At 38.5% G+C, this 14,355-nt stretch overlaps 3 protein-coding genes across 4 annotated transcripts in view; 2 read left to right on the forward strand and 1 right to left on the reverse strand.

The window, feature by feature from the left end:
• Nucleotides 1-493: 493 nt before the first annotated feature.
• On the forward strand, nt 494-7,256 carry cipca (CLOCK-interacting pacemaker a). Of its 2 annotated transcripts, none has more exons than XM_004540637.3 (4): nt 494-650; nt 2,062-2,173; nt 2,576-2,745; nt 3,859-7,256. In XM_004540637.3, exons 2-4 carry the CDS (start codon nt 2,068-2,070, stop codon nt 4,642-4,644), a joined length of 1,062 nt encoding a protein of 353 aa, XP_004540694.1. In that variant the 5' UTR covers nt 494-650; nt 2,062-2,067; the 3' UTR covers nt 4,645-7,256. The 2 variants fall into 2 exon arrangements, with proteins under 2 accessions (XP_004540694.1, XP_004540695.1); XM_004540638.3 differs by having other exon boundaries at nt 502-655.
• Nucleotides 7,257-7,267: 11 nt separating this feature from the next.
• On the reverse strand, nt 7,268-11,264 carry zdhhc22 (zDHHC palmitoyltransferase 22). The gene is made up of 3 exons (XM_004540639.3): nt 11,184-11,264; nt 8,900-9,457; nt 7,268-8,481 (listed from the first exon to the last, which is right to left on the reverse strand). The coding sequence occupies exons 2-3, from the start codon at nt 9,453-9,455 to the stop codon at nt 8,204-8,206; spliced, it is 834 nt and encodes a 277-aa protein (XP_004540696.2). The 5' UTR covers nt 9,456-9,457; nt 11,184-11,264; the 3' UTR covers nt 7,268-8,203.
• Nucleotides 11,265-13,206: 1,942 nt separating this feature from the next.
• tmem63c (transmembrane protein 63C) overlaps nt 13,207-14,355 on the forward strand; it is a 42,361-nt gene continuing 41,212 nt past the window's right edge. Inside the window, exon 1 of the mRNA XM_004540640.3 lies at nt 13,207-13,294. The gene's annotated coding sequence lies outside the window, so the exon portion shown is untranslated. The remainder of the gene's footprint in view (nt 13,295-14,355) is intronic.

A 14,355-nucleotide genomic window follows, 5' to 3' on the forward strand; every position in this document is an offset into this window, starting at 1 on the left:
CTAGTCTGATGGGGTTACGCACACCATAGCGTAACCCCATCAGAGCATAAGTCTCAAAACAAGCTCCTCTTTCGCCAACCCCAAGAATAAAACATGTACTTCACCCGTTTCCGTAGCAACCTTTATGTATCAGGTTATTAAAGCCCTTAATAGTGTCTCACAGGGAGTTGTTGTTCCCGTCACAGCTCTTAAAAGTACACTTCTTAAAACCACCTAAATTACAACCACTAAAAACTGGACTTATAACCCCATCATCTGAAAACCCTTACTTACTTTTAGAAACTTATCCAGGAGGTTGCCGTAACAGACAATAAAGTTGCAAATGTGTTTTGTGCTTTTTTGTTAAAAAAAGATTTAAAAAAAATATGATTATTATTTAATACTTTCAGAAATGTATTCCATAACAAACTAATTCACAGCATGAATACTTAAATGCAAATGATTTTCTGTCACCGATTTGTTTAAAACCATATCTGCGTGAATGCGCGCACGTAATTGTGTTTACCTGTAAGACCGCGTGGAGGGCGTTTATTTTGTAGAGCACATAAGTAGAGCTGGCGTTAGCAACACGGGAGTTGGGTGGCTTTAACTAGCCACATATTTTCAAGCTACTAAAGTTGGATTTTCGCTTTGAAGCAAACGACGTCTTGGTAAGGTTTGTCGAAATTATGCTGGTACTCATATTGCTTATCGATCTCGTGATAGCAAGAGTTCTGATCTAAAGCTAAGGTAGCTAGCAGCTAGCGTTACCCAGCTAAATGAATAGTAAACAGATAAAACATACTGTCGATGATACAGACAGCAGCTAATGTTGCTTTCCATATTTTGTTATTGCAGAAGCACATTTGTGTAACCCTAAAGCTGTGTGTGTGTGTTTGTGTCGCGTACGTTGTTTGACGTTAACGGCCAATGTTGACAAAGTTGCGTGTATAGCAAAACAATGCTAGCTGTAGCTAGTTAAGAAGTTATAAACGCTGGACTGGTCAGCATCCCAGCTTTATAACAATGATTGTCTGCACTGACTTCTTTATTTGTTGTTTTTGCTGGGTAAGTACGACATTGTTTTGTTTTGTTTTTTTAAAGTGTGTCTTGCCATGACTAGCCATCGCAGTGAGTGGTTGTGGGAGGGTCACAGGCCCTTCATCCAATCGTTCAGCTCGAGTTTGTAAAATGGGAGACGTAAGGCAGATAATAATACGCTTTTATGATGTTTTAATCTGTTTATTATGCATCTTAAAACATTACGTAATCCCGTTTGTGGGTGTGCGCCTGCTCTTTTCAGTATGTTGAAAAATAAATACAGTCATGTACAGTATGAATGCAAAGTACAGGCCTTAAACGTGAAGTGATGATCAGTCTTGTAAACAATTCAAAGTAGAAGCTCTAAAAAGACAGATTACGTATTAACTAGAGGTGAGTGTTTATACTGTGACTGTTGTGCTTTTAGTCATTATACACTGTAAATCGTATATAGTAATGAGTTACTATGAAAAAATTATAGGCAAGGACAAATTAAGGGAACAACCTGAAGCCTTGGCCCTGCTGTGTCTGAGTGGCCACCTTTATCTTGTGATTGTTTACAATTATAATTGGCTGCTGTTTATTTATTTGTTCCTAATTTATATTTTATATAACTAGATTGTCACGTAAGATATGACATGTGAAACAGGTAGGTTTGCTAAGGCCTAAATATTGTAGTTTATAAAGGTTTTTAAAATGTGTAAATTATTAGCAAAAACAATCATTGTGACCCATCTGTCTGTAGCCAAAGATCTTTAAAAAGTCTCAATGTCTTCCATAGCCAAATAGGATAATGTGTCACCTGTCATGAAAAAAATCCAAAGAAATGGAATATTACTGTTTTAAAATGGACATGCTACTCATAGATATTTAATATTCTCTCCTTCCCAAGTCACAGAATGGATTTAAAAATAAAGAAAAAATGTCATCAAACTGTATCACAAACTTGCATAAGACTGTCCTGGAGAAATTAAGTTGCAGTTATTTAACTTCGTCTGTCCATGTGTTTTTGTTTTTTTCTTTTGTTTTTCTCCTGGATAGACCATCATGAACCGGTTTAATCAACCAGGCAGTCACAGGACTCTGCCGTTCACCCGGACATCGCACCTTGGAACATGCAAACAAGACCTGGAAAGAGATTCAGGCTTCTCAGGTTTGATTTGCTTACATTCAAAAAAAAACTAGCATGCTTTTTAAGTCTTGTGATTGTGCAAAATATTCTTGATTTTGTCTGAAAGAACACGTGTCTTGACCTGGGATATAATTAGCCTTTATATAATTACAAATAATGTCTATCAGTTCATGAACAAGGTCGACCCTAATCAAATGTGGAGATCTAGGTCACATTTTCTATGTAGGTTATTTACAGTATGGGGGTTGACCTGAATTTGATTTAGCCCTTCACATTAAGATGATAGTATCCTTTTTCAGACACGCTACAGATATTTATCTACATCTGCCACTGTTTTCATACAGCTAATGTTTTTCCACACAGAGCAGAAGCCTTTCTTTTAAACATGATGAGCCTCATATATGTGTCGTGTTGTCCTCTCAGATGCTAGCTCGGAGTACCTCAGCACAGTCGAAGTGACTGACTCTGAAGATGCAGCAAGAAATGGGTCAATAGTCAGCCAGGAGCCAACTGGTCCACAGGTGGCTGTGATGGGAGGTTCATACACTGGACTGTCTCCAATGATCATCATGAACAACTTCGTGTTAAAGCAGGTAAAATATTTCAATATTTGTCTGAACAGACTACTGTGTATTTCATTACTCTTAGAGTGTTTTATTGCTATATTGTCTTTGAGCTTTAGTGCTCAATGGAGCATTGTTTGGCTCAGAGTGTTTTGTACTCTGAACTTTTAGAGAAATTAGTTAAAAGCTTAATTTTGGATGGAGTTTATTAACTCAAATTGAGCATTCAGATCTGTCTGTGCATGTTGTGGGTAATGTTGTGTTTTAACACTTTCCTTAGACTGTGTATGATCTGGGGCTGGGCAGTTTTCTTTATAATTCAATTGTGCTATCCTCTGAGATCAGCAAAAGTGATATCAATGCTGCTGAATTGGTGGTGGGTTAATGTGCACTCACTGAGGTAATAATATCCACTCCCAGTAAGTCATACTTTGTACCCCAAACACACCAAAAGCAATAATGCTACTGTTTGATGATGATTCAGCCTTCCATAATTAGAGTTTATAATAGAACAGTTATTAGCTGAACAGTGAAAACATTATTACATCATTACCTATAGCTGCCTCTCCTTTAAAAAAAAAAAAAAAACTTTTGGGGGGGGGGGGCTACAATCCTCCTAAGTTGTTCAGTCTGTGTTTACTTGTGTAAAATCTCTCACCACTCTACACAAAGCTCTCACCACACACAGTGGCCTCTTTCACCGACAAACACACACATACACCCACAAAAGTTGAAAGCGTGAGATAAACAGCGAACCCGGCAAGCACTCACATGGAGCTCTCGTTTAAATAAAACCAACAGATATAAACACCCTCTGTTTTGTCTCACTTTGATATTATGATGATGGTTCAGTGTAGCAGGTCCTCCCCCTAACACACAGACACACTTAAGTCATTCATCCATTTCAAAGTGGAAGAGAGGCCTCTCAAGTATCTTATTATAATGCAGAGATGCCAACAGCAGAACTAACCAGACACATTAAATGTAATATAAATGGAAGCTTGACAATCCCTGAGATCATCGACTATAACCCTGTAACTCTGTCATGCACTTTATGTTTAACAGCTACCATATTATAGATAGTATAAGAAATGTTTTATAACATTAAAGGTCTGTTTGTTTGTTTGTTTTCTTATTTTCTAGCAATCATCCACAGCTCCAGCAGAAAAACAGTGGAACTTTCCTTCACCATTGGAAATAATGCCTCAGTCACAAGTGGTTCTTCTTCAACCCATGCTATCAAATGACAACAACAGCTCTCCTAAGACTGGCTCTGAAAACACACGTCAGTCAAAAAGCTACATGCCCATCCTCAAATCATATCCCAAAATTGCCCCGCATCCCATGGACACACCCACTAAGAGGGTAGGATCCTCAAGGGTGAGGGGGAGTACAGCAGCAGGATATAACCAGCGACAGAGGAGGCATCATCATGGCCACAGGGTGTACAGCACCCCCAGCCCCCTGTCAGCACTGCAGATGACAGCCCAAACCACATCCAACTTTGAAGCACCAACAAACCAAGCACAGAGTCAAGAGCAGCTTATCAAGTCTTTTCCCTCACAGGTAGGAACCAGCTCCCTGCCCTCCTACACAGATGAATTTAGGACTCTAGCAGGAGACAACAGGATGCTTGATGACGAATTCGAGGATGAGGACTCGATGCGCACTAATAAGGAGAAGCGCTTCAGCAATACCTACAACATACTCAACAAGTCCGGCTTGCTGGGGATCACCATGCGCACAAAGCAGCTGATCAAAGAGAATAAGCGCACCCAAGACCAGCTGCAGCAGCTTCAGGAGCAGACGACTCTGCTGCTGGAGGCTCTGAGCAGTGGAAACCCACAACTCTGGACTAAACTCCAGCTTTCTCTCCAGGACACAGAAAAGGAACAGTGGGGGGCGAAACCGCAGAGCATCCTAGCTTAAAATATGTACGGACATAATCAGTAGTCCTGAATCTGGAGACGAGGATTAATCAGGAGGCCACAGGGGGATTTAATAAATGTGGATAAATTGTGTTAAATATACTCTTGAACTAAACTTTAAGCTTTCAGACCTTTATCAGTAGGCTGTAGGTATTAATCACTTTCTGCAGCAAAGTTTAGAAATTAGACAGTTTTGGAGCAGCTGGTTGGATATAAAACTAAAGGTCTGTCTCATATTGCATGTTGTTGTTCCGACGACATCAGAATTGATATTACTCCAGGACCGTCACTTCAAACGACCGGTCACATTGTTGGGATGCAGTAGCTCTGCAACTTCGTGATAAAGGATTGTGAAAAACCAGCAGAAGTGATATGGGAAGTCAAAAGCTATTTTCAGCCGCTCCATTGTCACAAGGGTCCCCACAGTGGGTAGTTCCACATGTTTGATTTGGCAGAGTTATTATTCCAGATGCAACCCTAAAGGGGATTTCTGTCTCCAACCTAAATATCATTACGGAGTTGGAGAATGGGAATTCAGAAAATGTGACATAAAGAGCAAGAAAGTCTGTATAGATGATATATCAGGGTAGATGAATAGGTTATATTCAGTCATATAGTGCTGATCTGCCCAGCCAAACATCTTCACAGGATGGCAGTAATTATATTTGCTGCTTGTGGTGACATTTCCTATACTTCTTACCCTTAGCAGTGTCAACAGTGACTGGGCTAGTAGAGCAGAAGATATCATTGGCATGCTTAACAAGCGTTTGTGTTTTTGCTCTCAGTCCCAGAAGAGGAAGGCAAAAATTTGCACTGCTGGTTTAAGCTTAGGCAATGAAACTACATAGCTACATTTATGGGGAAAAGGGGGGTTGCAGTTGTAGTTTTAACTGCATGTTAGAAAAGGGCAGAGTCATTTGCTCTTTTTCTCTTAGTTGCACAGTCGTGACGCAATAATGTGATCGGTCCACAGACACTAAAACGCTGACATCAGATCGTGCTGAGGTCGAAGCAGCCGTTCTTATGAGATGGGAGTTAGGAAGCATGCTTGTATTTCGAACCCTTGCCTATAATGAATTTTCTTGCCTCTTCTGTTTCAAAATAGCAAGTATCACTTGCAATAGGGCTATGGCTTCTGTGTCAAACTCCTAAGTGTAGGGATGCACTGATTGTGAAGTACTGACACCAGTGTTTAGCCGATAGCCCAGGCTGATACGTTTTTATTTTTCTCTTTGTTTTGTTGAAAAGTTGCAAATGTTTAAAATTCTTTCATACTTTGTCACGCTACCTTTTCTCATTAAAACCAGCTCAAAATTGATGGCACACTGTAGATAAACACTGGCCTCTCACTTTGATAAGTGTTGTCTTACGTGCTGAGAAGCCAGTGGTCATCCACATGATTGATTTCAGTTCGTAATGATGTTCGGTCAATATATCGGTGCATCCCTACTTGATTGCATTAATGCATGCCTTACAGCACATACAAAGACACATGGGGTTTACTCCTTATACGTGGCATGAATGTTGCTAGTGTGGAGAAAGTATGAGGGTTATTTACTTCTTAGATCAAATCCATCTTTCATCTTTAGTCAGCAGGTTCCTGTGATCTTTGTTTTTCTTTATCCTTTATTTCTAAACTGGTAAATCAAACTGATAGAGCTGATGCATCTTTTGTAGGAAGTGTCTTTTCAAACGGTGTCTGATTCACAGAGAGTTCAGATGGCTTGCTAAATCGTAACAGTTTGTTTTTCGTTTAATGGAAGTTTATTTGGTGTCAGTATTATTTATTTGTAATGATGTTTCTGACCAAGACTAAAGTTGTGTGAATACTGTAAACAGAGATTATTGCACGGATTTGGCCAGTTCTGGTAAAGTAAGCTTCTTTTTTTTTTATTATTATTATTATTATTAAATAGAAACTTCATACCTACAGCTTGTAGCAGGTGATGTGCTGTAGCTATATAACTGTGTTGCCTTTGGATTTGTTGCTCTCATGTTCATTCCTGCTTTAATTTTTGCTTATTATTTAGTATTAATTTAAACTTTAAAACAATGAAGTGGGCTTGTTTTGTTTCATTTCTCAGATTTCTGAGTTGCCTCTAAACATAAGCATAAGATAATGTGAATATAAATGTTTATCAGAAGCCCTGCACCTCTTTCTTTTTTTTTTTTTACCGGTAAGTTAATGTTGTATGTTATGTCGATGCTTGAGCAGCTAAGATTTCTTTATTTCTTTTTGAGCTTAATTTGGGAGAAAGTTTAATATACTTAAGGGTTTCCAAAGATTTATTCTTCTTTGAAGTTGTATAACCACCCACAGTGTGGTTAGATAATGCATTCAAAGTTACAGTATAGAAATCATAAGCACAAGTTAAATATTAAGTCTAGGTTCACTTTGATTTGTTTTCAGGACCACGATTTGCATACCCCAACATTAGTAATTAACCTGAATATTAAAAATGAATCAAAAGCAGTCTTGGTTTTAAAAGGGCAAAAGGAGGGTGGCAAATTATTACAGTTTGGATACTTTTTTTTTTTCTGATATTGTCAAGTGTGCTTTGTGTAAAACTGTTGGAAGACCAGTGTGTCATTATTAAAGACAATAATTAATCACTTGCTGTGATTTGAATACTTTTATTGGTATAACAGGAATAGACAAAATATCTCTAGAAAGTATACTTATTGAAACCCAAAACCTGTTCGACATGAGCAGTGTATTTGTAGCTGGAGTCACAGAATAACAGTGAAAAGTCCTTAATAATAATATTATTATGCAGAGCGCCTTATTATTAGCAGTGTCGTGAATACCTCATCTTTGGGGTCAGCTATAAGCAAATAAGAAATGACTTTATGGCACATTGTGAATAATAACCCTGGATAATCGAATATTAATCATCTTCCCCACCCATTTTCCAAAGGAGCATTCCCTCTTCACACTGCCTGAGTCACATTACTTTGAGTAGAGTACATCAGGCTAAACATGTAATTGTCACAACAGTATTGTCAAGCCCGGCAGTTTATGCTGCAGACAAACGGCTTCTTTGTCTGATAGCCCTTAACGACAAACGAGAGTCATTGTCACGAAAACTACCCGGAGTTTCCTGAACGTCGCTTTGTAGCATCTTAATAGGATGTGTGGAAGAATATTGCACTTTGATAATCTCAGAGCACCGCATGGCACAGGCTGTCAAATAATACAAAATTGCAAAGCTGTGAAGGCATGCAAAGCCATCTTTATATTTTGATGCAAGCGTTTATAGTAGCGTAAGTAAAACTGCTGGATTCCCAAAAATGACCAACTTATTTGTCTTAATATTGCCTTTTTAAAAAGCTACCTAAAGGATACACTTAGACTACACGCTTATTTCACATTGCTTGTATGGCTCCTGTCCTTAAAGGAATGTGTGCTAACAGCTATTTCACAGACTATTTGAAACGTCAAAAAGCATCCTCTCTGTGTTCAAAATCGTTCCCCACATGGGTCTTTAGACAGCATTTTCTACAACATGTGTCACTTTTTTGATCTGTGAGGAGCTATTGTTACGATATGAGGTTTTTCTTCAGTCCTCTTTATGGGCATCTGCGTCTTCAGAGCACGTCTCTACTGTCTGCACAGGCAGTATAAGACCAAGCATCCAGCGGGTGCCAAAGACGTCCTTGAGGTTAGCTCTCCAGGGGTTGCAATTCTCTGCAAGTTGCCCTCTCTGCATCTGACACCATGTCTGCCCCCGGGCCACCAGCAGCACCTGCTGACAACAGAAACCTGCACACACCAAACCGATGCCCAGCCACACGTACAGCATCAGCACCAGGAACAACTGCAGGCCTGAGATTGTTCCTGTGAGGAGATATTGAGGAGGAGAAATTACTGTCGCATATATTATTGTTAGAATGGTGGATGGTTGTAGTAAAGAAAAGAGTATTAAATGAGGTCAGTGTATATACAAGTAATACCTGTTAGCCTGAAGCTCAGGCAGACTGACCTAAATGCTTAGTTTAAGACCATTTTGATCTCAGTGAAAGCAAATATCATTAGTGTGGCCTAGCTTTGCAAAAGCCCTGCCGCCGTGCTGTTTTAACCTTCTGTTTGCAAAGGGCATCTAATCAGGACAAAGTTAGCTGAACGTGCATGAACTGAGAGGCTTCGCCAAGATCCAGTTTGTGAATCATGCAAACTCTAGCAGACTCCAACAATAAAAATATTGAGTTGTTAATTGGTGTCCCCTCTGCGATATCAGCTTTAATGGAAAACTCACCCATGAAGAAGTAACCAGTGGAGAACGGGAGAAGAGTCAAAAAGGTCAGGGGGTTCTCAAAAGAGATAGAGTACTCCACTGTTAGAAAGGCCACGCCAAGAACCAAAGAGTATAAACATGTGCAGGATGTGTAGATGCAGAACATGATGAAGTAGCGCATGTTTTTGTTGCCGATGCAGTTTCCAGTGAAGAAACAGTGGTGGTCCCTCTTAAGGATAACCTTCTTGCAAAGTTTGCAGAAGTGACGGCCGTTTAGGAGGTAGTGCGCGTCCACTTTATCTGAGCAGTGAGGTGAACACACTGGAATCACAGTCTCGTTGGCACTCTCAGCTGGGTATTTAATAGTCATTATGTAGTTCCCTAACGCATTGAACATCAAGAAAAGGAAAATAACTGTATGTAAAACTTTGGACCCGTCCAGTGATGTACCCTGACTTGGGAAAATTGTTGGAATGAAGAAGCCAAAGTGAAAAATGAAGGTGACTGCTGTAGCCGTAAAAAAGTACGCAGGTGCTACAGCGTTGAGAAGTCTCAGTTTTAACATCCGGGTGAACATATCTGTGTGGGAGCAAAGAACGCAGTTAGCAGTGCAAGTGCAAGTAACTGTAAACGTAACTGCGCAGAAGTTTCTGGTCAGTTTGAAATGTTCTTTCTTCTGAAAGCAAAGCACGTTTGTTTGTATCTAATATAACAAGAACAATGACCCAAAATGGTCTAAATCACAACTAATGGTCTGTGGAATCATAAATGATTTATCATTTTAAATGGAACATGATAATAAATTGAATAAACTGGCTTGTTTACATCAACCACCGCTCTTTCTGTGCACATTATGTTACTTAGTTCAAGTTTATTGTGCTAAAAGTCTGAGCATGCGTAGAGAGCTGAACACAGTTGTGGTCAGAGGTTTAGATTCACTCATCATGGGCATCATACTCCCTTTACAAACCACCTCACGTTGGCTTGTATGGGTGTTTATCCTTTTTTAGGTAAAGGCCCTGATGCTTGCACAGTTTTGTGGAGGGAGCAGTACTTCCTGTTTTATAAAATCTGTTCTTGCTCTCTCTCTCTCTCTTTTGTTTTTTTTTTTTTTTAATTTACTGCATGGATTAACTTTTATTCCTTAAAGCAAGGACAAAGTGATGATTTTCCAGTCCTTTTTTTAAATTTAGAGACTATAATCAGACTGAGACAGCCAATCCAGGCACTTATTTAGCCGCACTTATTGCTTCTCCAATCAGCACACTATTTTCAGTTGTGCTGACATAATTGGAAAATGGTTTTTCTAATGACTAATCAGGTTTTTAATATAACAAACTTGCATTAGGAAACACGAGGTGCCATCAAACACGCATTTGCTGAAAATAGGTCTCTGTATGCAAACACAGGTATTCATGATGAATCACTCTCAACACTTTTTACCAATTTCATGTTAGATGCAAACACAAACGTGCAGCCAAAACAGAAGATACTATAGTACAGTTTTAGCAAATAGACAAAACAAATTCTCAGCTTATGAGGATTGCTAAGTACCTAAAGAATTGGCAGTGCTGTTTGCAATTTAAGGGGCATCAATAGTCTTAATCCAGCAGTAAAGTCATTTACTTGTAGGGAGATTATTACATTAAGATACTTGAATTAAATAGTAGCAAATTGGAGGGAATGACCCTTCCAAGGACACAGTTTGGTCTGAGGAGAGATCAGGTAGTTCTTCCTTTCCATTGTGTCCAAGTGCTTGTTCACAGGGGATAACTGTTTAGTTCTATGTCTACTACTGAATGCTCTTTACCTGACAATTTGAAACCCTGAAATAAATCACACTGAATCCAAACCATTTACAAAGAGCACAGTGCAGAAATGTGAATAGAAGAGAGAATGTAAGCCTGCCGCTTAGAGTTAAAAACTAATTTCTGAGCAAAGTGGGGGTGGGGGACTCCCAGGGGCCACTGAGAATAGCAGTAATGTCTTTCCCCTCCCTCTGTCATCGCATAACCTGCAGCACTGAAGGATTTGCAAATCACAAGATAGCAAACGACGAAAAGGAAAGAGGACGGTCTCGCAGACCAAATTTAAAAGTTGGTCTTTACGTCCCTCATTAGAGGGCATCGACACTGTGGATGCTACAGAAAACAGAAAGCATTTATAATATAACTGTAGTTATCCATCTCCTTCGTGTTCTGTTTTCTTTCAGAATTACATTATATCGTTTCCAGTATGTTAATGATTGCGCCAGTAATGTTATTTGCCCATAATTTCATCTCCATGGCGCGACGCATCTGCCTACCTGCAGATGTCAGAGAGCGGAGGAGCTGTCCTTTCAGCACTACGGAGCCTCGGAGCTCAGGAGCTTCTTCAAACGCACACAAGAAGGTTTCTTTGAGAGGCACTGACGTCGTTTTTACATCACCACATTAACTCCTTTGTCTACCGCCGCCTGCTGGTCCGGATGCGTCTGTGTTCCTCTTTTTCTTCACGTGTCCCTGTTAACAAGACAAAAAAGAAATTTCAACAAAGCAAAACAAGTATTATTATTTTCACATGGTTAATTCCCCATATTTAAGTCCATATACATCCATTCAAAAAGTATATATTTATATAATAGTACATTTTTATAAGATTAATCCTTCACTTTCTTTCCATGTGAACAACTATTATTATTACAGCATGTGAACAGTCTGCAGTGTTTAGGGTCAATGCAGGAAAGAAAGAATTCAGTAGGTGGCAATGTATCCTCAGTTATCTGACGTCCCATGCTGTTAGCGTAGAGGTCCATAAGCTAATTTTAGCAATTTCAATAAAATAAGCTTTACTCACAGGATGTAAGGCAGCTCAATGCATTTGATTTCTTTTGTTAACATGACATGACTCTCACAAACACTCCATACTAAAACACATCTTGTTGTGCAGGAGTCATAAAGGCATCAATTTTCAACATCTCACAATATAACAGGAAATTATAACTCCATTGGCAAGTCTACATGTTTACCCATCACCCAATGGACCACTATCAGTCAGGTATTGGCCTCTCCCTGTTACAAACAAATATTCTTTTTATTATTTTGTCTTTATTTAAAGTACAATTAACTTGAGCACTAATACATTTTGCATCATATCTGTTACCAGGTTAAGTCTGAGATAGATCCTCAGTATCCTTAGAGTAATGTCTCTAAAGAGCTTTCATTTCATTACTTTAGTCTAGAGACCTCTCCTTTAAGGTAACATAAGATTATTGTTAATATTAAATCCTGTCTCGCTGATATTGAGATTTCTTTTTGAAAAGACACCTGTCTGTAAAAACACATACAACATTATAAACAGGAGATATTATATGTGTTCATAAAGTAATAAAAGCATGTGCAATAGGGAGCACAGGTAAATAAATATAACCTTTTTAAAATTTTCCTGTGAAATATTAGATTGTAGCTTTAAAATCTTTTGTACCTCATTCCTTCATAGGAACCAAAGTATTTACAAATATTTTTTTCCAATTTCATTGTGAACAAGAGGCAAAGCCAACAGTGAAATATCCTGTGATCAGAAATTAAACTAAACATAATACGCAACATGCAACATGCAACATTATATTATAATATAATATAATATAATATAATATAATATAATATAATATAATATAATATAATATAATATAATATAAAACATAAACAAGTCAAATATCTTCAAAAATATCATCATCATCAAGAACAATAAAACTATTTAAAAGGTTTACTAAATGGTGTGTGGTAAGAGCAACAACCCACTGACAGATGAATAGTGACTGAGTAGTTGTACCCACAAAACAATGCTGTATATAAAAGTTGTTGTTTTGTATCTACACTTGTGATATATTCTAAAGTTTTTGTAGATTTTTTTTTATAAAGAATGCAAAATATAGAAATAATGATAAATGTATATTTTAAAAAAACAAAGTAGCTTTAATTTAATAATGCTTAATTGTTTTCAAATATTTTTCCTTAATATATTTAAAAACATGTATTTTTTAAGTAAAATATACATATTTTTCTGTCTTAAATGGAATAAGCCTTTGTATTTGTGGGATGTAAACTGGAGTACGTAAAATTCAGTTTCAGATTACTGTGCATTTGGTGTTCAAAGTTAACATTAAAAATATATATAATTCATTTAACCACTTAAATCGACCTAGCTAACTTTAAGGTGGATGTCTGGTCAAATATATTTTTATGTAACTTCGAATAAAACGAATGAAATTTTGTTGGCATCACCATTGCTTGATGGTCCCTTAACGCCTCCAAAGCAGGTGTTTAATTGTTAGACGGCCCCTGCGAAGGTGGGAGTTCCTCTTGTTTCTTGGCGTTAAAGAAAGATCAGCAGCATCTCTATCACCGCCGGACCTCAGCGATAAGGGAGTTTTATAAGGTGAGTGAGGTAAATATTAAAGCCGTGCGTGCCTGTAGTGATAGAAATGCAAACCGGAAGGCTTTACTGCGCTATTAGTGGCGCAATCGTTTTCATCAAGTTACGGAGCTGAAGGAAGGTGGGTGTGCAGGCTGCTGTGAGTGCTGCAGTAAGCGGGGGAACCGAGAGTCGATAAAAATGTCTGATTACGGAGAGCAATACCTTTTCCTTTATTTATAAATATCTTAAAGTTCACGGTACAGTGTGGTGGTGGTGGTGTTGGTGGTGGTGAGGACGAGCCTGTCTCTGGCAACGTGTCAGACTCCTACACCCAAACCAGGTGCATCATTTCTCCTCTCTGTCACACCTATTGTTCCCGATTGTTCCTCGTGGACTTAGCTGCGTGGCAAACCTTGAGTGAGCATCGTTATGTGTAACTTGGGGAGCCCGTTTTTAATAAAATAAGGAGCCCCTCAGACTTCCATTCATGCTGCCACCCTCTGTCTGTGTAGCCTGATGCTGTTCAATCTGGACTCTGTTGGATTCGCACAGAAAAAAATGATACCGGTCAACTTCTTGTGACTTGTTGATTCGATGCTTATCCTACTACATGTGATGTGGGTTTTAACACAAGGGTTACCCTGTAAAATAAATGTGATTCTTGAGGTACATTGAGCTTTTACAGTAAGTAAAGCTAGCCTTTTCTGACTGTGTTTTTTCTGTTTTCGGAAATTGGGCAGAGTACTAAACTGACATCTGGTAACATTTCCACCCGACTGTGCTGAAAGCAGGTGGCCTTGAAAATGCCAGATTTGCTATGGACTTTTGACATTTTAGTGGAATACAATATGTCAAACCCTAATGAGAGCCTGGGAGGAAAATACATTTAGAATGGTGATATTCAGATTTTAGCCAAGATGTAGAGCGTAATCTTACAGGACTCAATATATGCACATCTCATCACGTTTGATAACACCAGATGAATGATAGTAATGATGGCAATTAGTGTTGTTTATTCCTTAATTAGAGAGGAGGCCTATCCTGTTTCCAGGTTCCCAATTATGCGTGTTCTATAAATAGAG

The sequence above is a fragment of the Maylandia zebra genome, linkage group LG19 (genome assembly GCF_041146795.1).
Source record: "Maylandia zebra isolate NMK-2024a linkage group LG19, Mzebra_GT3a, whole genome shotgun sequence".
Taxonomy (NCBI): Eukaryota; Metazoa; Chordata; class Actinopteri; order Cichliformes; family Cichlidae; genus Maylandia; species Maylandia zebra.

Coding starts and splice junctions, on each gene's coding strand:
- cipca (XM_004540637.3), top strand. CDS start 2,068: ATGAACCGGTTTAATCAACCAGGCAGTCACAGGACTCTGCCGTTCACC. Junction 2,174..2,575: donor AAGAGATTCAGGCTTCTCAG/GTTTGATTTGCT, acceptor TTGTCCTCTCAG/ATGCTAGCTCGGAGTACCTC. Junction 2,746..3,858: donor ACAACTTCGTGTTAAAGCAG/GTAAAATATTTC, acceptor CTTATTTTCTAG/CAATCATCCACAGCTCCAGC.
- zdhhc22 (XM_004540639.3), bottom strand. CDS start 9,455: ATGTTCACCCGGATGTTAAAACTGAGACTTCTCAACGCTGTAGCACCT. Junction 8,482..8,899: donor CACTGGTTACTTCTTCATGG/GTGAGTTTTCCA, acceptor ATCTCCTCACAG/GAACAATCTCAGGCCTGCAG.